The following is a 24949-nucleotide window of genomic DNA, read 5'->3' on the forward strand; positions in this document are numbered from 1 at the left end:
TCAATGTTGGCCCGCGACTTTGTCCCAGTTTTGAATTTTGGCCCACTGTGTATTTGAGTTTGACACCCCTGCTCTAAGAGATGCTGCAGAAGAAAGCACTCGTATACGCACACGCACGTGCATGCACACACACACACACACACACACACACACACACACACACACACACACACACACACCTACACACTTGTGACCCTTAATCTCTGAACCATCTCTGTGTCCCTCGGTTTGATGATATCAGCAGGTAGTCCTTCTCGCCCTCTCACATGCACACACATACACATTCACACACACACACACACACACACACACACACACACATTTTGGCCAGAGTTCAGCTCATTATACCAGCCACGCTGCAGGGACTGGCTACGTCTCCTTACGATCAGAGATGCTGTGTGTGTGTGTGTGTGTGTGTGTGTGTATGTGTGTGTGTGTGTGTGTGTGTGTGTATGTGTGTGTGTGTGTGTGTGTGTGTGTGTGTATGTGTGTGTGTGTGTGCATTTGTGTGTGTGTGTCCTCCCCTTCAGCCCTTCTCAAAGCTCTGCAGTTTTCAACCAATTAAAAGACAATCTGTCTCCCTGGGCTCCACTGCTCCCTCTGGCTCTGGCTCACTGTATATGTGTGTGTGTGTGTGTGTGTGTGTGTGTGTGTGTGTGTGTGTGCGCGCGCGTGTGCACGCCTTGTGACTTGTAGCTGGAAGTAGTTGAGCTGCCTTTTATTTTTAGTTTGGGAAATATGGAACGCCGACTCTCACCAGAATAAACAGGATCCTTTGAAGCTGGAAAACATCTTATATTTCATAGATATTAATAATCTCACAAGGGTGACGCAGATAACTGAGCATGGAAAAAGAAAAAAAATCCTGGACGGATTAAATGCAACCTTAAATAGCATTAATACTCGTACGAAATTCCAGGCAATAATGCAAGTGACGTGAACATTCCTACAGTTGTCAGAAAAATTAAGGTCGCTGTTGAAAAAGGTAAACGTCTTAAAGTCAGCGCAGGAAAAAAAAACGAAAAAAAAAACGTAACAGAAATTCAGCTGCTTTCCGAAAATAAATTACCTAAAACAAATTTGAAGAATTTACCTACATTTTGTACCAAGAAAGGATAAAAATTTGCATGATAACATACTGCTCTTTGCAAATGTGTTATGATGGTTCCCTTTGTAAATCGGTGTTTACAAAAAGGGGCGACTGCGATTGGCCAATTTGACGCTGGGAATTTTTGACGTGAGTGGTTCCGGAGGATGACGGGGGGAAATTTAAAGAAGAAGAACATGAAAATCCTTTATTTTGTCACACACATGCACAGCACAAATGGTAAACAGTAGTGTTTGATAGCACTCACCATCTCACATATGTGCTCACACGCTAATGGTAGCATCGTTGCTATTCACAACGCTAACCAGGCCTCGGGGTTCGGCGTTTCGGCCAAAAACGCGCAGAAAGGGTGAGCCGGGGAATCCAACCGCTGACTTTCCAATCGGAGGGATGCCGACTGAGCCTTAGCCGCCGCGCAGATCGTCAGCTAACGTTGTACTTTGCGTTTCGGTGCTCTGCTCAACGACACTGCGGCAGGTTGGTTGAAGTTCACGTATCCAAAGTCGCTCTCACCATTTGAGCAGCGGCGTCCAAACCGGGGGCGGCCCTTGAAATCTGCTTGTTTCTGACTTTTCTAAGAGGCGTTGAATGATGGGAAAAAAATAGCAATCCATTTTCAGGCTTCAATTTTCAAATGGGAGAGAAAGATAAAGATAAGAAATAAAAAAAAGAAGTGGAATGGACAGATAATAGCCAGATAAGTTTTTCCTTTTAGTATCCGCAATCACGCCTCGCTCCGGGGACTCTGGAATCACTCAGAGTGTTTTCGAATGCCTACAATTATACCCTAAATTGCTGTAATTTTGGACTTCTGAGCACTTTGGGGCCGCGTTTCGCCGCAGCCCCAAGTTTTTAATACGTTTTCCGAGACAATGATGGGCACTTTGAAAGCTTCTCGCCCAGCGATCAAAGACTAGCCGTCTGTCGATATTTAATCAGCCCGCCTCCTGAAAATTGATCTCATCTCTGTCTTCGCTGGGCGAGAGATAAGCAGCTTGAGAGAGAAAGAGAGAGAATCTACCCATGGAGGAATGAAACAGCGGGTGTTGTTTTGTTCGTCCGCAGGCGGAGGCCGCGGGGGCGTCCCGTCCAAATTATTCTTCGATTGAAAACCCCGAGAAGTGACGCGATCGGAGACGTCCCGGGACGGATCTCTTCCTTCGTTTCCTGGTTCCTCCCTCTCGATCCGCCCGTCCGCGGTAACGTCCGGCGACAGACCTGCCGCCGAGTGGTAATGGATTTGAGGGAAGAAGGTTAATTAGCTGTGCGAGGCTCGTGGCTGTGCCGGCCTTCTTTGTTTGTTTGTCTATAATGGCTTTTTTTTTTTTACTGTGTTTTGCGGGTTAATGAAGAGGCGAGAGCACATTTGATCTCGGATCAGTTTAACCCAAGTTGAACCCGGTCCGGATTCACGTCCCGCTGATCGATTCCATTGATTGACGTCATTAATCTGCTGCTATTGTATATAGTTCCCCTTATTAACTTAAATATTCTGCCATTTGATATAACTTTTCTGATTTTGTCGCCATTTTGTAGTTGTGTTTTTTTTTTTTGTTGCCACGAGAGTCAACTTTCGTTATTCATTGACTCATTCATTCATTCATTCTATCAATACTGCTTATCGGCACTCAGGGTCGATCGATCACTATTCATTCGCGACATGGAGACAAACAACTATTTACATAGGACATATGTAACTCACATGTCATTAAGAGACCAAGTCAGCTTTATTGTCAATTTCTCCAGATGACTCACATGAGAATGAAGAAGACGTTTCTCACAATCCTACAGTGACATGAAATCCACAAAATAATAATAATAATAGAGTGCAAATTAAGCAGTAAAGTGCTCTATTACATTAAACAGTAAATATTAAAGTATAAGGTGTAAGGTGCACGCAGATACGAAGGTGAAAAGATGACAGATATTTGACAGCATGAAGACTGAAATGTATGAATATATGTAATTTGAATAGAGAGAGTAGCAGCAGTTTTTTTGTACAGTTTAGTGCAAAAGGTCAGTAAGTAAGGTGTACAAGCATCTCATCCATATGCCGTACAGAGACTTACAGGAGGTCCTCAACTTAAGTCGGAATTCCGTTCCCACGGCGCCACGTAATGCGATTTGCTCCCGTACGGTGCCATTGTCGCTCGCCTATGCTAACACCTGCACATAACCAGGTGAGTCTGGAAAGACAGGTGAGTCTGGAGAGGCGAATGTAAAAAAAGCCGACAAATTCATCCGATACAGCTAACCAGTTCTCACGGAAAATTTGTTTTAATATCGCAAACCTCATTGTCGGAATGTTGGAAAAAGACTTTCTTAATAAATTCATGATAGATGGCGACGTAAACACAAAACATTGTAAGTCAAGGACTTCGTTGTAAACCTTGGACTTCTTGTTCAACCATTCCGAAAGTGGATCCTAACAGGATATCAGTCGCTTTATGTTTTTGATTACGTAAAACGTTCCCGTGAGCCAACTAGTAACCAGGGAAATCACGTGGCCAATAAATAACTGCAGCAAAGAAACTCGTATCAATATATTTTGCTCCCTCTGCCCATCTTTCCGCCCGCCGTCCCGTTCGACTCAGCAGTCGATAGGAGTCGGGGAGTGTGTCCAAAGCCCAACTTCTCCATCAGCACCAGCTCAGCACTTTCCGACTCACTGGTCCTAAAAATGCCCAGCAAAGAGTTCGGATGGCTTCTCCCCGAAGCTGATCATTCACGATTTATTGGAGGAGGGGGAGGTTGGGATGGGGGTGAGCCGTCCGGGGCCAGACCAATGGTTTCAGCTCGACGTCGGCGCTTTAGTAACACTTTATCCTCCCATCCCATGTTTGTATCCCAAGCACTGAGCTTTATCTACCTCTTTTTAACATTTTAAATAGAAGCCTGGTTAGAAGAGTTTCCATCCGAGGAGCGCCGAGGCACAGATTCATCCTAGATATTTACAGTCGTATATTATCGATCTGATGAGCTTTCCCTTAAAACAATCATCGGAGTCTAATGAGGAAACGGGGATGTAAAGCATCCGGATTAGCAGCGATGAGACGGTTTAACGCGGACGGACAGGCGGGACGGGCAGCCGTTTATCGGTCTCGATGAGCCAGCGTTTATCGGGGGCAGAAATACGAGGCCGTGGGTGGGACGGGGCTATCCAGACTCTAAATCACAGGTTCCTCCTCTGGAAGATTTAAGAGTAAAGTAGGAAAAGAGAGTGTTTTTTATTTTCCAAAGCCAAATATTTCAATTAGTGTTACGACTTGCAGCATTTAAAGCCAAATCCGCATCCAAAATTCTAAAACTGCAGAGACATTATTAGCAAAAATTAGCAAGGAATTTTTTTTAAATATAAATCAGAATGAGCAACAATAACACCAATGATGGCTTCTTTTGTTTTAGGTCTTTTTGTTGTTTGTCCCTGCAACCATTGGGTTTATCAGACCCACCCACACACACACACACACGCGTCAGCCCCAGCGGGAGTTGACCCCCCTCCTCTTCCAACCGCCCAGGCAGCCGATCACAAGCCCCCTATTTAGCAGCAGCTCCATCACTGACAGGAAGCTGGTTTAAGTCCCAGTGGGGTCTGAGGGGGAGTCGGGAGAGGGAGGTGGGATGAATGGGTTGCTATAACTCCACCCACCAACGTTTAATTTGACGCCTGTCAGATGTTGGATTTAGGTTTTCCTGACGTAGGGCCGGTCGCGGCTTGTGTCTCAGTTTTCAGACCTTATGATTTAATAGTCATTGATGTATTCATGCATTCATCTCTTATGATCTATAATGCTTGTCCTGCACTCTGGGCCGCAAAGCTGCTGGAGCGCACCCTGGCTACGATGGCAGGAATGGATAATCGATCACAGGGCCACATATAGAGACATATATATGGACATATATGGTGCTAAGTCATCCAGGTCAGTAAGCCGACAACTGAAGAAGCCTCTCAGACGTGGGGTGAAACATAGTCAGTTGAAGAAACTGAAGTGAAGTCCGGTTGTCATGGCAAGAAGATTTCGTCAAGAATTCTTGGACATACAACTATTCACCCTGCATCCACCTGACATACAGAGAGGGACAACCATTCACCCTGTAATCCACACGTCAAGTAGGGACATACGACTATTTGCCCTCTCATCTGCGTGACATGGAAAGACATGCAGCCATTCATCCTCTCATAGATACATTCTATAGAGACAGCCATTCACTCTTTCATTCACATTCGCCCCTGTGTTGCCCCTTTGCCGCCCCCGTGTCACCCCTGTGTTGCTCCTGAGTCATCCCTGAGTCGCCCCTTTGCCGCCCCTGTGTTGCCCCCGTGTTGCCCCCGTGTTGCATCTGTGTTGCCCCTGTACTGCTCCTGAGTCGCCTTGGAGTCGCACCTATGCCGCCCCTGTGTTGCCCCTTTGCTGCCCCTGTGTTGCCCCTGTACTGGCCCTGTGTTGCCCCTGTGTTGCCCCTTTGCTGTCCATGTGTCGCCCCTATACTGCCCCTGAGTTGCCCTTGAGTCGCACCTTTGCCACCCCTGTGTTGCACCTGCGTCGCCCCTGTAGTGGCCCTGTGTCACCCCTGAGTCGCCCCTGAGTCACCCCTGTGTCGCACCTGTACTACCCTTGAGTCACCCCTGTACTGCCCCTGTGTCGCCTTTGAGTCGCCCCTTTGCCGCCCCTGTGTTGCCCCTCTGTCGCCCCTTTGCCGCCCATGTGTCGCCCCTGTGTCGCCCCTGTGTCGCCCCTGTGTCGCTCCTACACTGGTCCTGAGTCGCCCTTGAGTCACCCCTTTGCCGCCCCTGTGTCGCCCCCCTGTTGCATCTGTGTTGCCCCTGTACTGCCCCTGAGTCTCCCTGGAGTCGCACCTATGCCGCCCCTGTGTCGCCCCTTTGCTGCCCCTGTGTTGCCCCTGTGTTGCCCCTTTGCCGTCCATGTGTCGCCCCTATACTGCCCCTGAGTTGCCCTTGAGTCGCACCTTTGCCACCCCTGTGTTGCACCTGCGTCGCCCCTGTAGTGGCCCTGTGTCACCCCTGAGTCGCCCCTGAGTCACCCCTGTGTCGCCCCTGTACTGCCCTTGAGTCACCCCTGTACTGCCCCTGTGTCGCCTTTGAGTCGCCCCTTTGCCGCCCCTGTGTTGCCCCTCTGTCGCCCCTTTGCCGCCCATGTGTCGCCCATGTGTCGCCCCTATGTCGCCCCTATACTGCCCCTGAGTTGCCCTTGAGTCGCACCTTTGCCACCCCTGTGTTGCACCTGCGTCGCCCCTGTAGTGGCCCTGTGTCACCCCTGAGTCGCCCCTGAGTCACCCCTGTGTCGCCCCTGTACTGCCCTTGAGTCACCCCTGTACTGCCCCTGTGTCGCCTTTGAGTCGCCCCTTTGCCGCCCCTGTGTTGCCCCTCTGTCGCCCCTTTGCCGCCCATGTGTCGCCCATGTGTCGCCCCTATGTCGCCCCTATCCTGCCCCTGAGTCGCCCTTGAGTCACCCCTTTGCCGCCCCTGTGTCGCCCATGTACTGGCCCTGTGTTGCCCCTTTGCCGCCCCTGTGTCACTCCTGTGTCGCCCCCGTTCTACCCCTGTGTCGTCCCTCTGTGATGTATTTCAATAAAATACCGACAGGGCCTTTTCTGTACTTTCACCTTTGATACTTTTACTGCGTTCAGATGTATCCATGATAGAAAAAAGATAGATGCTGATCCCCCTCTCCTTCCCTCTCTCTCCCCCTCCGTCCCATCCATCACTCCTTCTTCCATCTTTTCTCTGTCGGCCACTCACCGAGCTGACGATCCATCTCTGTCATCCTCCCCTCTGTCCCTCCCTCTCTTCTTCTCTCTCTCTCTCTCCACCTCTCCTTTTCTCTCTCTCCTCCTCACCGCTGTCCATCAGTCTTCCTGATGGACTCGCGTTTCGCTCCACACCTCCTCCTCCGACATTATCACCCGCTCCATCCCTCGCTCCCTCAACGCTTCCTCCTCCCTCCGTTCTTTATCAAGTTAATTTTCACTCGTTTAACACAAATCACTCGTTACTTTTCCGTCCCGTTATGATCCATCCTCTCCTCTCCTCCCTTCCTCCTCCTCCTTTTCCTTCCTTCTCTTTTCAATCTCTCCTCCTCCTTTTTTATCGTATTTTTTAATTTCCCGTTCCTCCCAATTCTTCTCATTTCTCCTGCATGCCCTTTCCTTCTTTCCTTTCCCCCCCTCCAGAGGGGATGATGAGCAAAGAGGTTATATCACACGGAGGAGAAGAGAAATAATGAAATAAAACGGTGCAGGAACCCAGAACAAAACACATTTTCTCATTTTCTTCCACCCAAAGTTATGAATTTTTTATGTCTCAATCTTCCTCTTTAATGAAATAGTTTTTTAGACGTGACGCGTCGCACATTTTCATAGCCACGATCGGGCCTGACATTTTCAATATGTTGTTTCAAATGGCAGCCGGCGCGTCCGTAATGGATTCACGAGCACCTGCCCGGGTGTGCACGTGTGTGTCTGGCATTTACCTCAATCTTTGTGTGTTTGTGTGTGTGTGTGTGTGTGTGTGTGTGTTCACATTTAATATCAATGTTAACTCCTGCTTTTATATCCCGTTTTTTTTTTCAGCGTTTTAAACCGGACTCCGGTGCATCTCATCCATGAGATCATCCTCGTGGACGACTTCAGTGACGACGGTGAGCGCTCACACACACACACACACACACACACACACACACACACACACACACACACACACACACACATTCTTTCTTCCAGGTCAGGTGAAAGCAGAGAGCAGGTCAGAGAGGGACTAGTTTCCCACACAGCTGCGTCCAGATCCAGGATGACAATGCTGACGGAAAGATACTGGGCCAAAGAGGCGACCGGCAGCTGTGACCAACCCGCGCACACACACACACACACACACACACACACACACACAAACACCATAACTAGGTCATAATAACGTTTGTTTGATTTGCACTTTACTATTTGGATCTTGCTCCAGATTTATATGCATATCAATAGTCCTGTTACCACTGAAATAAGAATAAGAACAACTTTATTTATCCCGAGGAAATTGTTGTGCCAGAGTTACAAGAAAAATATAACAATAATAAATGATAGTAGAAAAATTGTACAGTAAAAAATAAGAGAAAAAGGGAGAATAAGAAATACAAATAAACTATAAAGTGTCTTAAGTAACAAGTGAAAGATAAGGAGTTCACAAGAGTATGTAAAAATATTGTACATGTAGCTGTTATGAAATATTGCACGGTTATGAACATATATACAGATAAATTATTACAGTTTAAATAATTACAATTTACAGTCAGTGGGTGAGTTTATTTATTTATTTATTTATTTATTTTAGGTTTTAAGATTTTATGATTCCCTGCGGCTGAAGGGAGAGGAATTAAAAAGTCTGATAGCCTCAAGTGGGAATGACTTGTGGCGTTCAGCTGAGCTCCTCAGTGTTTTGACAGGAACTCTGACAGGACGTCAGTGTGGCATGCAGGGGGTGATGAACATTGTCCAAAAACGAGGAACTTTTACTACGAAGGAACTTGTTTCCCCCCCAGGCGAAAGGAATTCCTTGTCGTCCCCGTGGTCTGAGTTTCGGAAGCACCTGAAAGGGGTAGTTCGTTCAAAAAGGGCCTTGAAGAGGAAAATGTGACTGCACTTCACCTCCGGTCCACTAGGGGGCGATAAGCAGGAGCTGTCTCGAAGTCCCACGCTCCGCTTCTCTGATGAAATCCTCTTTGGGTCTGTTTCTTCACGATGAAACAAAGGTCTGCGGAAATGAAATAAACAAGCTTTCAGCTGCGCGCTGGGTTTAGCATGCGGAAACGCTGAAAGCTGATTGGTGGAAGACGCTTGCGCCGTCAAGAAGTCTGGGAAACCTGAAAAATCACTCCCCCCATCCAACATTTTCTGGTACTTTTTCAGTTGGAAAATTGGCATTTTTTTTTAATCAAGCTAGAAAATAAAAAAATAAAAAATTATAGATGTAATTTTATAAACTGCTCTAATCCGACCCATGGGAATCACTTCTTTTCTCTTCTTCCCTGCTGTTGTTGCTGTTGCCTCCCGCCGTCGTCGTGGCTCTTATTGTGAAGGGGCCGGACGCAAAAGGTTCACCGGAATAGAAGCGTTTATTTGACAACCCCGAGAGCGTCTGCGTTAAATCCTGTTCCCTCTCGGGGAAAATAGTCGTCCATCCAGTTAAAGATTGTCCCCCCAGATAAAAAAAAAAAAAAAAAAAAAAAAAAACGACACTTTTTACAAGACGAGCAATAACAGAAAGTCCTCTCATCCACTGCACTCCGCTATTTTTCTTCGCACTCTCTCTGGAAAATAAGTTCTCGGTATCAGCCCGGCAGGCCGATAGGATCAGAAACAAAATGTCTGCCGGCTTTTTCACAGCGGCGATAAGAGATATGAGCGTCTACGGCTCCTTCTGGAACCCCCTCCGCCCCCCTCCTGGCCTGGGAACCAGAACACTGCAACATGAGCAATGGATGGTTTTAGGTCCTTTATTCATCGACAATTATCACGTCATAAACTTGTGATTTTTTTTTTTATCTTTAAATGTATTTTTCGTTTTTTAGATTTGAAGGTCATTTCTGCATGCATTTAAAAAGGCGATTCTTTATGTTAACTGATTTCTTTCTACTTTTCAGGAAGTTTCTTTTTTCAGTCGATGTGTTTCTAGGAAAGGTCCTCCTCACCTGTCGGGTAATTTCATGACAGCTTAAAGATCTTTCCTTCTGGGGAGTTTATTCTGTCATTTCTGGCTGATTCGCAGGGAACTTCTCGTACGTCTTTTCCTTTCGGCTTTCCCTCCAGGGGTCGCCGCAGCCAATCAACCTCCTCCATCTAACCCTATTCTCCGCATCCTCCTCTCTGACGCCGACCAACTTAATGTCCTCTTTTACTACATCCATAAATCTTCTCTTTGGTCTTCCGCTAGACCTCCTGCCTGACAGCGCCAACCTCAGCATCCTCCTACCAATATATTCCCAACCATCTCAGTCTGGCTTCCCTGACTTTATCTCCAAAACATCTAGCATACATTACCACTTGGCCCTGAGGGGGAAATAGCTTTTTGGGGAAAAGGAAATAAAAATGTAAACAAGCATGTACATAATATGTATCAATCCGGGTTATTGAACTCTACCATTGCATCCCCAAATATTTTCATCTCTGCCACCTCCAGCTCTGCTTCCTGTCTTTTCTTCGACGCAGACAACATCGCTGGTCTCACCACTGGCTTGCAAACTTTTCATTTCATTCTGATTCCCTTTTACCATTACACATTGTTCTGGCACAGATCTGGGCACTTTACGGCTCGCCGGCCACATCCGGCTCGTTTTGCTTTTTTTATCCGGCCCGCCAAACTATTTTCTTTGAATATTTTAACAAGTATTTTCAATCAACATTTAGAAACTCCTTATTTTTTTCTCTTTTCTTTAATTTTGTATAGATGATTACATACAAAATAATGTCAATACATTTATATGATCATTCATGATTTTAAATGCCCAAAAAATGTAAATATTTGAATTGCAATTTTAATTTTGTTCAATTAACATGATACCTAGTTGGCCCGCGCATAACAATGAAATAAGAAATGTTGCCCGCCTGCCAAAATAATTGCCCAACCCTGTTCTGGCAGATACTCTTACATGTTAACTACTTTTTCACTAATGAAAGTGAATTTCGAGGAGCTTTTTCTGAATTTTCTTGCAGATTTTACTGCAATTTCACTCAATTTTTACATCAGGTCTCATTAATTTTTCAGAAATTTCAGTCATTGTAGGCAACTTCTGTCAGTTTCTGCAGCCTCATTAATTCTATTCTATTCTGTTCTGTTTAGAAAGCGACTGCCAACTTCTTACCAAACTGCCCAAAGTCAAATGTCTGCGCAACAGCAAGAGAGAGGGTACGTCAGCAGTGTGTGAATGCATGCGTGTGTGTGTGTGTGTGTATGTGTGTGTGTGTGCTTGTTTTGCAAATTGTGTCAACAAGAATGGGAAATGTATATTTGCATCTATAATTATGCACATTGCTTCTATGCTTATGTGTTTTTGCATTTATTGCGTGTGCTTCCTCTTGTGTGTGTCTGTGTGTGTGTGTGTCTAGCAATGAATAGGTTGATGGGGCTTAAAAAAAGCACACACAATTGTGTAAAATTACCTTTAGTGTGTGATGTGAGTTCGTCCCGCGGGTGAAACAGATGTTTTATTAGTTCATTTATGAGCCTCTCAGGCTGTTCGCTTTCCCAAAGCGTGGAGCCGGGACCCTCCTGGGATCATTTCCATAAAGTCAGGAAAATCTAAAATAAGCAGAAGAAGGTTTAAGATATAATCTAATTTTATACATTGATAGAATGATGATCAATGTTCATTAATATATCCAGTTTTACGTCCCTACACTGATATTCAGATGAAAGTATTGATCTAAAATGATAATGAGTGAAACATGGAAAAGACATTTGATCATAAATCATATCTTACTTTTAATGTTTCATTTTCGTGTCGAGATTTTTTGCACTTCCGTGTTCAAAACTCAATTGGGAAACTGCATTTTATTGATTAAAGTAGCCCTGATTCTCCTGTAATGAATATAAATGAATCAATGAATATAATTACAATGCTTTTATATCATTTAACATTTTGCACGGTTTGTGTTTACCTAAAATTCAGTTCATGTCTTTGACCAGGAAGTGAATATTAGCCTTTAAGTATTGACACAAGTTTGTTTCTGGGTCACCCCGGCGATTTCGGCCCGGAAAACGTCCACGCTTTTTTTTCCATACGTTTCCTTCGACAAACATTTTTGATGCTCACTCGGAACCTGAGGTCGAGTCACTGACCGTATGATCTCCGCTATGATATAATAAGATAAAACAAGATTAGACGGCTTAGATGGGATTAGACAGGATTAAACCAAGATTAGAGGGAACCCGATAAGATGAGAAAGTCCAAGACAATGCCAGACTTGAAAGGGCGAGAGGAATAAGACCAGATAAAAAGGGATTGGACAAAAAACAGGATTAGACCCGGTAAGAGCCAATAAGAAAGGATATTAGTCAATGTCTCTCGTCGGGCTGAAGTCCTAACTTCACGGGACGGCCCGCGGAGACCGAATGAAATCGATGTTCGCACAAATGATTATTCTGAACTCGACAACCTCGGTTCTCTGATCCCAAAAAACAACGTCCCGGTTCTGGTCGGGGTCACTGGAAATCACAGTTTACATGTTATTTTATTCAAATTAGTATTGATCTTTCCCTCGGCGGCAGACGATTGGCTGCTGCGACTCTGTGGTTAGATAAGTAAGAAGAAGGAGAATATTGATCTTTTTCCCCATCATTTGTCTAACTTCTTTTCTGAACAGTGGCGGAACTGGGCGTTGCTGCGTTTGTTGGTAGCTCAGAGGTCCGAAGTCTGACCGTGAATGAATGCAGGATCAGTCCCGCCCCGGTGCCGATTGGCTGATAGTTGGACAGACGGATCACGGTTTCGTGTCACAAAGTCAGACAAAGCAACTCCCGGCGTAGGTTACGTGTCGCGATTGCTATTGGTCGACACTGGTCGCCCCGGTGACTGCACAACGGTCAGATGGTCGAATCCTGTCTTGAGGGAACGTTTGCAATAACGACATCTATTTAATGCGCTGATAGCATCCAGAATTGATCGTTCCCTCGCTTCTTCATCTTCACCTCTTCTTTCGGACTCTTTTTTTTTTCCGCTTTGCCCTCGATTTATTTCTGCCTTCTCTTTCCGGTTCACTCGGCTGTTTGTCTCGTTTGTCACTCCTTTCCTCTCGCCCTGCTTCGCTCTCTCTTTAACAACAGGAACACGTCCAACATGCTGTTATTGAAGGATTTCATTATAGTGCACCGAACAGTGCACGGGCACACGCACGCACATACACAACACACATACACACACACACACACACACAGGGTTCATCAGTTTGGCTAGTTAAGTTTATGGCTTCAGGCCTTCTGACTTGATTGTCTTTTTAAATGCCCATAAAACACTGCAGGCCAACACTGTATGTCCTCTGTGGTCACACACACACACACACACACATACACACACACGCACATGCTGATATACTCCTGAGGACGCCACACTCACAGCACCGTAGCCTGAACATTATTATCCCGAGCCCGTTCCAAAGGTTGCGGTGAGATTTACCGAGAGGCTGAGCGCTAGCTCTTCGTCGCGGCCGGGAGCCGATCAGATGGCGCTGAGAGAAGAACCCTTTTATCAGTTAGGAAGCGAAACGTCTGCGAAAATGGCATCGCCCAGCTGAGCAGATGCCCAGAAAAATGTGTAAATAGTCCACCTGGGTCTGTGGGGGACACTGCTGTCCCAACCTGGTCGATTTACCAGACGTACTCTTGGACTTTTAGTTTCAGAATTCGAGCCCCGACGTTAAAAACGTTACGTTAGCATTAGTGACCTGCGCTGTCACAAAGCTAATATGAACGACCTGCACGCTAGCGCCAACATGTTCAGTGTTGAGGTGCTAATGGACGCCGGAGAAGCTCCTTTTCCTATAAAGTGCAAAAAATAGCATTTCTGTGTCTAGAAGAGAAATTTCTTCTGTTCAAATTTCCCTTCAACGAGACTCATCAGCGTTCCTCGGTGTAAATTAATTCAAATGCCTTAATTTTCTTATGTATCATTATTACTGTAAGTAATAATCAATCAATAGAAATGAATATATCCCAGCCCAGAAAAAACACAATTTAGCATAAGTTAGTTATTTCATTGAGGGCACCTCAGCAGATTGTACAGATTTATTTGCTTCCTCACAGGGATGTTATTTGCTAATTTTAGTAAGTATTTAAAAAAAAAAAAAAACAGTCCCCCAAATTTTCTGATAACTTCCATCAGTTTAGAAGCAGTTTATATGCGATCTTATGATTTAAAATAAGAGCATCAATGTAATCAAGAAAAAAAAATCTCAACCACAAAAACAATAAGCTTTTCCAAAAATATCAAAAAAAATTAGGTGATATGAAGTTTTGAGTAATGTTACTTTAACTTTGCATTCAAATTTCTGAAATTCCATGAAAGTGGATTTTACGATGTTGCGCAAGAGGATGTGATAGCGCCCTTTAGTGGCTGATCAGGGTAAAGTCATGCGATCTGCAACCTTTCCGAAAAAAAAAAAAAGAAAAGCAGATGTTAATGGGGGTTTTGTACATTGGGTGAGTCCAACTCGGTGTGAAAGTGTGTATATGTGTGTGTGTGTGTGTGTTGTGTGTATACGTGTGTGTCCATCCAGAAAATAAAGCCTTATTGAGGATGAAATGGGATTTTTAATTGGCTGAGTCTCTGCCTAACAGCGCCGCGTGAAACTTCACGACCCCCGGTACAATGTCACCGACACACAAGCACTACTGGACACCCCATCTCCGCGACACACACGCATACACACACAAACACACACAAGACCTCCATGTCAGGGAGTATTGATTGGACCATTTAGGCCAAATAGAAGAGAACGCCTGCCTCTCTAATGGGCTCATTTACACACACAAACACGCTGTGCACACACACACACTCAATCTGTCTTTAAAGTACAATCTGCCGACACACACATCCGCCACCGCACGTCCTGGATCCTGGCGAGACAGATTCACACATGCAGCGCGTGATGGCCTCTTAAGAGGTTGTATCCGTGTCCTCCGACGACGTCACTAAGAGCCCACCATCGATCTCCTCCCTTTAGCTTGGCTGAGCGTGGAGAGGGAAGTGGTGAGGAAGAAGGTGCACAAGCTCCGTCCACACCATCCAACTGTTTATACACCCATGGTTGGTGCTTTGAAAGTGAGAGTTTGAATTTTCTGAAATAAAATAAAAATAAAATTAAAAAAAACACCTAAAAGTGAACAGGAAAGTAACTGAACATGTGCAAGATCATCATCATATTCATCAAACAAAACCCATTGGGGATTTCGCTAAAAATGTCTTAAAGTAATTAATTATTAAAAATAATAATAGAAGTCCAAATTCCTATATAAGTGCATCACAATTAGCGAGGAATTTGTTTAAAATCTTTCTTATATTTTTATTTTTGAAATTCAAAGTTCGCATTGTTTTTCTCTGACTTCATACAAAAATATATTTCCAAGGTGAACACTTTTGTAAAGTTTGTTTTTTTATTAATATGTGTTTTGAATTTCAAAAAATGGAAATGTATCAGTGTGGATGCTCATGTATGTGTGTTTGAGATAACCGCGTCTAGTGAGCATGAAAGTTGAATATAAATATATATATACGTATATATACATAAATATGTCTTATCCGATGTGCTGCCCTGAAAAGAATCCATTTCAGCAGCAAAGTGGAGGATTTCAATTTCAGTCTAGCAGCTGTGAAGCTCAGTTAGCTTAATGTTGTATGTGTGTGTGTGAGTGTGTGTGTGTGTGTGAGTGTGTGTGTCTGTGCGTGCGTGTATCTGAGTGCCTGCTGCATGTTTTCTTGTTGATATGCGTGTGCATGCGTGACTTTCTGTGAGCGTTTACAGGATTGAGTTTTGGTGGTTCAATAGGATCCTTTTCCTGACACCGTTGGACAGATTTACCAAATATTGCCTTTGAAACTATCATAAATCGATAATTGAAGTGAAAAGCCAAAGACTTGAGAAGATTTAAACCGTTTTAAACAACTTTATAAAGTCACTGCCCCACCCAGTCCATGAAACCAGGAATCTTAGTACGATGGGATAAATACACAATACGACTGTCTCCGAAAATTAGAATATTGTGATAAAGTTCTTTATCTTCTGTAATGCAATTACAAAAACAAAAATGTCAAACATTCTGTATTAATTACAAATCAACTGAAATATTTCGAGCCTTTTATTATTTTAATATCGCTGATATGTCTTACGTCTTAAGAAAACTCAAAAATCCTATCAAAATATTGTAATATGAAAAAGTCATTTTTGTTTTTCTAATTGGATTACAGAAGATAAAGAACTTTATCACAATATTCTAATTTTCCGAGACAGTCCTGTATACGTTCTTGCACTGAAGTATAGCTCTGGACGCGTTCGTGCAGTGTTTTCTCAGACCTTGCACTGATGTGAACTGTCCGGCCCTCAGGTCTGATCAGGTCCAGGGTGAGGGGGTCCGACGCGGCTCGGTCCAGAGTCCTGACCTTCCTGGACAGTCACTGTGAGGTCAACAAGGACTGGCTGCCGCCCCTCCTGCACCGGATCAAACAGGTAAGACCCAGTTACAGGACAGAAGCCCCTTTCGTACTGTAAGAGCTATTTTGCGCTTGCTGGAATTCTTCCGGAAAATAAGGGCGGTTTTTTTCATGCATTCAGACAGCGCAGGAACCAGGGACCTCAGTTCTTTGAACATTTAAGCTCCGTAGGAACTGGTATGACGAAGGCCAGGGGGGTCAAACTCATCTTCACGGAGGGCCACATCTGCATAATGGTTGCCACAAAGGGCTACAAATGTAATGTAAAATAAATGCTAATCCTTTATGGTAAATAACTCTGCATATACATTTGCATAGATGTAAAAAAAAAATTATATCTACTAGTTGCTTTGCTACAAAGCTAGCTTTCACTGCTGTGTTTTTGGATGCGGATTTTGTGAACACATTCTGCTGCCGTCATAGTTTGGCTTTTGATTCTTGGACAATTTGACGTTTTTCTGGAAGTTTTGTGTTCGGTGTCAAAATGCCGACGTAGATTTTACTCTTTGACAACCGACGCTGCCTCATGACACAAAAGATATACCGCTTTTTCTCCTCGAAGCACAATTATGTACTGGCATTGCCATCTTTCTTGAAACAACCTTCCATCTTCAACTTTCTCTTCCTGGACATTTAGGGATCATTCCTATTTCTCAATTCAAGGTGTTGAAAATCACATTGATGTGGATACACTAATGCCGGGATGCCGTCACTTTGCGGGAAACATAATCGGCATGAATTGTGGGAAATGTAGTTTCTGGTCAATGCATGCCTGTGACTTACTTATTTTAAGATCTTTTAAGACGTTCTCTCGGGCCACATAAAATAACGTGGGAGGCCACATTTGGCCCGTCGGCTTTGAGTTTGACACATGTGATGTAGGTAGTTGGTTGGAATCCTAAGCCATCCACATAACTTCTTGAGGGGCACTACTTTTAGAAACTATTGTGGTCCTCTGTTTTCTTGCCATTTGTGACAAAACCCGTGAGAAATGGACCGATGAAAAGGTCTAAACTCTTCTTTCCTGCTACGCCACAGAGGGTTTTCCCTCTGTGGGCTCACAGCAGTAGATAAACATTTCATCCCAAATAAGCAAAGCAGCGCAGGGAGAGAATAAAAACAGCTCAAGGCATCTGATCATCTGGTGTTGAGTGCTGTAGCCTGTGTCCCTTAGCGCCTGTACGAATGCAAAACAATTTCCCCAGAGGACGGTTGTTCCGAGAACAAAAGTCAAACTGGACAGTTCTTAGAACTGTGTTCTTCAATCTTTTCTGTCTCAAAGCAGCTCATGACGACCCTTAGGGTTTTCGGCAATCAACTCGGACTGGACGTCCTCTCCTCTGCTACCATAAGCCATCATGATGATGCTATCCAGCGTTCCTTTGTTCCTTCGTCTTTGACTTTCTGATATGAATTAGCATCATTGTGACATTAGCGGTAAACACTGTAATGGTGATTAGAAGCCCTGGACTTTGTTACAGTCTAATCAGGTGTCCTAGTTTTGCTCTCTAACATTCATGTAAATGAGCGTTAGAGGTCCTGAAGTTAGCATCAGAAGTTACGACCCTTGTTCACGTTCCGTATCTCATGTCCCGAGGTTTGTTCATCATCGTGATGTTAGCATTAAACAGTCTTACATTGTTATCAGATTCCTGGAATTCGTCAGAACTATATTGTTTCATTTCTTTGCATCTTGATTTTTACGTTAGACATCGACATAGGCCATTCCAACGTTTGTTAGCATTAAACACCACAATATTAGCATATTGTAATGCTGACGGTAAACATCATTAGTATCAGACGTCCTGATGCTTTTTAGCAAGGTGGCATTAGATGTCTTTGTATTGGTATTAGCTATAATTATCCTGAAATTTTTGGTGCTTTGCTTTGTATCTCACATCCTGGCATTAATTAAGATATTTTCATCCTCTGGAAGAAACACGGCTGAATGAACAAAATGCGTCACACTGTTCTGGCAGCTTGTTCTCCTCACATCATCTGGGTAGAACTATTTTCTTTTATTGTGCCTGCCAACTATTGTGTGATTGGTCAAAAAATTGGTCACAGCGTTGACATTCCTGCTTTTCTGGCGGCACAGATGGCTGTTCATCAATGGAGGGACACGGGCATGAACATATGAAAGGATGTGAAGGGTATAAAGACACGGAAAGACTCGGTAATTCTTGGAAAAAAAAAGGTGCCTGAATGTTCTGCTAAGAGGAGGGAGTTTGTCACAAAAGATGGCGGTAGCTTCGTGACAAATTCACAATGGCCTCCATGGCCAAATATAGGCCAAACGTATATTTGTTCTTATTTGTGCCTTCAAGATCGCGAAAAGGAACAATTTTCTGGCTTCTGACGAGATGCTAACAGAACGTTTGCATCGGAGATCCTCACATTAAAATCACAGACTAAGACTTCCTGAAGGATCTTGCAATTGTGACACGTTAGCATTAGCCGTTATGATGCAGGCATTAGCTGACCTGTCATCGGTGTGTGTGTTTGTGCGCGTGCAGGATTGTGTGCAGCTGTGTGTGTGAAAGGAAAAAACTGCTGATAAGAGCGTCTCCCTTATCCAACCCTCTGGTCATGCTTTCTTTCATCTTCCCTTCTCTTCCTCGCGCGATCATCCCATCCTCATCTAAAAACTTCCTCTCATCCTTCCTCTCTTGTTGCTCTCTTCACTTTTTTTTTCACACCATCTCAACAGATTTAATACGAGGAATGCATGCGTGCGCACACACACACACACACACACACACACACACACACACACACACACACACACACAAAAACACACGAAACCCTTCTTTTCTCATCATAATTACTAAATTCTTCTGATTCTTTTGTTGCTTTTTTCATTCTACTATTAATTACTTTGTTTTCACATATCCAGCAATCAATAATTAATGTTTGGGTGTTCCGGGGTGAACTATTGCTGATTTCTAGGATACTTTCGAGGTGATTTATAGGTTTTTTTTAATTAATGTCACATACTATCCCACATTATCGATTGTTATTATCAATATTCTTTTGGAGGATTTTCCCTTTCATTGTTTTACAAAAAGAGGATTAGAATGAAGAGAAGTGGCTTAGCTGAAAAAACTGAGGTCTGGTACTTTAAATAAATTGCAAAAATTAAAGGAAAAAAAAGTTCTTATTTCCTGATCACTTGATTGATCCAATAAGCATAATCATTATCTTAAATATTTTATAAATAATAAAATAAAAGGTTGGATTGATTAGAATATACAGAGATACTACTGTTATCCTGATGTTTGACTTCCAACCCCCCTGTTTGTGTGTGTGTGTGTGTGTGTGTGTGTTTTTTTTGTTTGTTTGTGTGTGTGTGTGTGCGTGTCTGTCCAGGACGTGACGCGGGTCGTGAGCCCCGTCATCGACATCATCAACATGGATACATTTGCTTACGTGGCAGCTTCAGCTGACCTGAGAGGAGGTGAGAAACCCCTTCCTCACTCTATGACACATGCTTGTGTGTATAGTGTGTGTATGTGTTTCCACAAAACACAACAAAATGCACAAAATGCAACTAAACAATAAACATTATGCAACACAGAACCTAATTTTTCCACATCATGCGCATTATGTAAAACAATACAAACACATTTTTGAACACAATACACCACAGGAATACATAATTTGCAAGACATACTGCGCAACCGCAATATATACTACAAAACACACAATATAATACAAAATAGTCAACACAATTCAATATTATACCATAAAATGTTGGGTAACGCAACATTTTTTATAATATCAAACACAATACAACACAAGCTGCCTTCCTTGAGCCTCTTTTCCCTCCATCAGCTGGTCTTCTCCCAACAACCCAGCAGTCAATGTCTGTAATCACCATGACACATGCAGACATAACCACACAGTCACACACACACACACACGTGTGCGTGCACGTGCATACGCACGCATTTACAGGCTGAGTTTGACAAAAAAAATGACATTTTAATTATCGACGAAACTGCTGCTCAGAAAATATAAAAGACCATGTAAGATGGACTTTCATTGATCTACTAACACACACACACACATGGAAACACACATGCACACATACACACAAACACAGTGGTAGGCGTTGGAAGTGCTGTGGCAGCAACTCCTCAGCCTGCTCTACTGCTAACACAGCAAACGCACGCGCACACACACACACACACACACACACACACACACACACACTCACTCACAAGTGCATGCCGACACATTCACAGTTTTATTATCAGTATAAATCGGGGTGAAAAGTAGCAACTAAACAGTAAAAACATGAGCATGTGAAACTTTAATCCAATTGTCTTATTGACCTTCTTGTACATGTGTGTCTGGGCGTGCACGTGCATATTTTTTTGCGTAATGAAACATTTTGTCACAATATGAGAACATCAGTTGGGACAGAAAAGACAAATGATGTTTCAAGTATGTGATAGATAGATAGATAGATAGATAGATAGATAGATAGATAGATAGATAGATAGATAGATAGATAGATAGATAGATAGATAGATAGATAGATAGATAGATAGATAGATAGATAGATAGATAGATAGATAGATAGATAGATAGATAGATAGATAGATTGGGTTGATAGCAAGTGTTTTTCTTTTGCAGGTTTTGACTGGAGTCTCCACTTCAAGTGGGAGCAGCTGACAACCCAGGAGAAAGCACTCCGTACTGATCCCACGCTGCCCATCAAGTAACACGCTGACATGCACAAACACACACACACACACACACACACACACACACACACACACACACACACACACACACACACACACACGCACAGTCTCTCTCAATCACACACTAGCTCAAACTCAAACTAACGCTAACTTGCTACACAATATTCCCAGTGGTCGCTGGCGTTGGAAAGGCTGGGTTCACACTGACCACACTGAATTTTTTCAAGACGGCTAAAAAAGTCTGGGTCAGTCTGAGTCCGATGAGGACCGAACTGACCGAATGATTTTGTCAAACCAACTTGAAGCAGCGCTTTCAACGAGAGCGACACTTCAGAGGGTAAACAAACATAGGCGACTAATGCTGCCCTGTTTTGCGCAGCACTCTGCTCTTTCTTCCATCCAAGATTCAAATGTTAATTATCATATGTACGGTCTGGGAATGTTTTCCCTGTGCATTTGATTTCTTATTTTGTAGGTGACAGTGAAGCAAGATATGTAGTAAAAAAATTTGAAAATAATTATCCTATTTTCCGCACAGTATTATAAGACACACCTTCAATGAGTGGCCTATTTTAAGAAAAAAAAATCATATATTAGGCGCATCGCATTATAAGGCACATATAATAGAAGCCACAGACGTGTCTGGGGTTGTGTTATGCATCCACAAAATAGAACTGCGCTAAAGGAAATGTCAACAAAACAGTCAGATAAGTCAGTCAAACTTTATTAATAGAATACAAACCAACGTTCTTACAACTACATTCACTCCCAAAACAAGTTAGTGCATTCACAATACGGTGACATACGTAGCGGTAGCTCTTACCGGTATTTGCGCCGCATGTTGAAAACAATGTATTTCCAACTCCATTTGTCACAGTTCAAAGCGTTTCTTAAAATAAAGGCAACAAGAAGGATCACCTCTAAATTAATTGATATTCATGTCGCTCGCTAGCGCTGTTGCCTTCATTAGAATAGTGACTGTAGAGACGCTTCTACCTGCTGCTTTCTGTTCAACAACTCACTGTTCAAGTTTGTCTTCTAACCGTAGCCATCTCGCTTTGTTCCCTCGGAAACTTTGTTAAGTCTTCTTTACTCGGCGCAGGTCATCTTGTTGCTTCCTCCACTTCCCTACCATTGATTCATTAATGTTGAATTCTCTCGCTGCTGCTCTATTCCCCTGTTCTACTGCGTGACTGATCGCCTTGTGTTTAAACTCAGTGTCATAAGCGTGTCTCTTGAAAGGTACCGTTTTGGGGTCTTTATACACACACAAGTGGTGTGGGACTGGAATTCCCTGTTACCGTTTTTACCGATGCTACTCTGGCAACGCGTGCTTCATGCAGTCATATATCCCAGCAAGCACCGCGTGCTACTTCTTCTGTGGGAGAAAATGGAGTCGGCGGCTGCTTCCCGTAGTTGCGAGACCTCTTGCGGCTCAGTATTAATCCATATATAAGGCCAAAGAGAAGATTTATGGACGTAGTGATAGAGGATATGAAGGTAGTTGGTGTGAGAGAGGAAGATACAGAGAATAGGGTTAGATGGAGAAAGTTAGCTCGCTGTGGCGACCCCTGACAGGAAAAGACGAAATAAGAAGAAGAAGAAGACTGATCCATATATAAGGCGCACAGTCGGTTTTTGAGAAGATTAAAGGCTTTTAGGTGCTTCTTATAGTGCGGAAAATACGGTATAAATAATTATTGCAACGAGATCTAAACATTGCACAGAAATATAAACAGTAATAAGAGGATGTGCAAGTTGTAAGAAAAAGTGCAAACCGGCATCTTCAAAGTTGAGTTGAGTCACAAAGTGCAAGTTGTGTGCAAATACTTAAACAGTTTAGTTCTTGTCGAATGAATCTTTTTGTGGCAACTTGACTCTCATCTAAGAGGCTTTTTCAACACCCGAAGAAGCTTCTATGATGGGAAGTGAGATGTCTCCATGGAAGAAATTCACATCCAGTTGGCACGATAAGAGTTCGAGAAGAACCCGGATCGCCGAGAAGTTAAATGAACAGTTGAGTGCAGCACTGGCTGTGCAGAGAAGCGAACAGTCAGGTGCATCTAATAGCCCTGAGGTAGAACATGGTTATTGACTCCCGTCACTTGTTCTGGAGTCTAATGTTGGGTAGAATGAGTTCTTCAGTTGTGACGTCCTTCACACTCTTGTATCCCCGGCCGGAACAGCCATGTCGGGGGTAGATGGAGGTGGCTCTCAGCGGCGGGAGATGCTCTGCAGAGAAGGCAGCGGGGTTCTGGGGATCCTCTCTGAGGTCTTTACCACTTGCTGCAGGGAATTTACGGTCCAAAGCAGCCGTACCGTTGGCGTACCGCTAGCGCAGTCTACTTTTCGCTTGGTTTCCCCTCCAATTCCCATCCTGTTCTTTTGACGGTATTTCGGCGTCCTGCTTTCTCTTTTTCATTGGTTGTTGCCACTGGCGTTTGCATTAGGGGTCAGCAATCAGCACACAATACTCGACTGAGACAAGTCAACGTGCACTGACTCAACGGTTACGTCTCAGCTTTCGGGAATTGTGCTCAAAATCAGGCAAAAAGTCTCCTGTGTTGCGTCCTCGATGTTACACATGCACACATTCGAACACGCGCACACACAAATTGACTCACTCCTCATAATAAGCTGATTAAAGAAAAAACAGCAGCAATCAAACTAAACAAGGGAAAACAATAGAAAATCAGGAATAAATAAGTTGATGTTTTGAATTTAAATGACAGGAACACTGCTGTGTTCAAACACAACACACACACACACACACACACACACACACACATATATATTCAAATAAAATGAAGTTGAACTTTGCCACTGAGCTGAAACCTTCATGAATTTGTTATATTTTAACTCAAGTTTTAAAAATGAAAGTCCAAGCACTTTCCGCCCCATCTGAGAAGATAAGGGGAACATGTTTGGACTCCAGCAGGCAAAGGGTTAAAAGGCAGCGCTGGATGAAGTGGAAGTTTAATAATAAAAGCATCGGAAAGCGTTAAAGATGTGTGACGGGCCGCTTAGCAGCCGCCGCTGCTTTCCTTTTTCAAGCTCGAGTGGAGAGTTTTAATTGCTGCTAAATATGGTGTGTGTGAGTGTGTGTTTTTGTGTGTACGTGTGTGTGTGTGTGTGTGTGTGTGTGTGTGTGTGTGTGTGTGCGCGCGTGCGGTTAATCTTCAGTGTTCAGGCAGCACAGCAGCTTTAAACTGGATCCACGGGGAGGATGAAAGGATGGCAGTTTTTCAAAATAATAAAAAATACAATTTGATATTTCTGTTACTAAACGGCATCGAGCTGGTCTTTCTTTAGTTTCAGACGAGGAACAGGCGGAAAGCTAAACTTCTCATATTTCCGACAACTATTTTCCCATGTAAAGCATATCTGCCGCTTCAGCCGAAGACTTAGACCAACGTGTGAAATCGTTGTAGCGACGACCCCAACACTCCAGGAAACCAGCGTAACATACATCTGTTTTTTTTTTAATATTTCCTGTTTCTGCTGCACAGAAACACATACTGATTGCGACCTCGGTAGTGAGACAGACACACACACACACACACACACACACACACACACACAACCAATACTGTAGAAAACCTCAAGATAATGCACAATGTTGAGTGTGGGTGTTATTTAATTTTTTCGTACGACAAAACAAAACAAAACAGATTAAAATTAGTTTTCTTCCCCTCATTGTTTGAATTGCGTGTGTGTGTGTGAGTTTTACATGTTTACCTGGGCGTGCTTCATCGCACCCTGCTGACCCGGATGCTCCATTCACTACAATTTTCACAAAAGTGGATTATTGCTGCCCGCTGGGATTGACGCACACAGGCGAGACCAAAAACCAAAATAATAAAGGGGTAGGGTTTCTTAATCAGGCCTACCAGCCGCGAATGAATGATGGGAGAAAATGACTG

The 24949-nt window shown here is 43.6% G+C and overlaps 1 protein-coding gene across 1 annotated transcript in view; it reads left to right on the forward strand.

Annotated features, from left to right (window-relative positions):
• The window catches only part of galnt14 (UDP-N-acetyl-alpha-D-galactosamine:polypeptide N-acetylgalactosaminyltransferase 14 (GalNAc-T14)), a 105912-nt gene that overhangs the window by 64744 nt on the left and 16219 nt on the right, over positions 1-24949 (forward strand). The window contains exons 4-8 of the mRNA XM_086143039.1: positions 7700-7767; positions 10953-11018; positions 16209-16330; positions 19684-19771; positions 20956-21040. Coding sequence (XP_085999165.1) covers positions 7700-7767; positions 10953-11018; positions 16209-16330; positions 19684-19771; positions 20956-21040 — 429 coding nt within the window. The remainder of the gene's footprint in view (positions 1-7699; positions 7768-10952; positions 11019-16208; positions 16331-19683; positions 19772-20955; positions 21041-24949) is intronic.

The sequence above is a fragment of the Fistularia commersonii genome, chromosome 36 (assembly GCF_037954325.1).
Source record: "Fistularia commersonii isolate RoL2024-O1a breed Wild chromosome 36, RoL_Fcom_v1.0, whole genome shotgun sequence".
Lineage (NCBI taxonomy): Eukaryota > Metazoa > Chordata > Actinopteri > Syngnathiformes > Fistulariidae > Fistularia > Fistularia commersonii.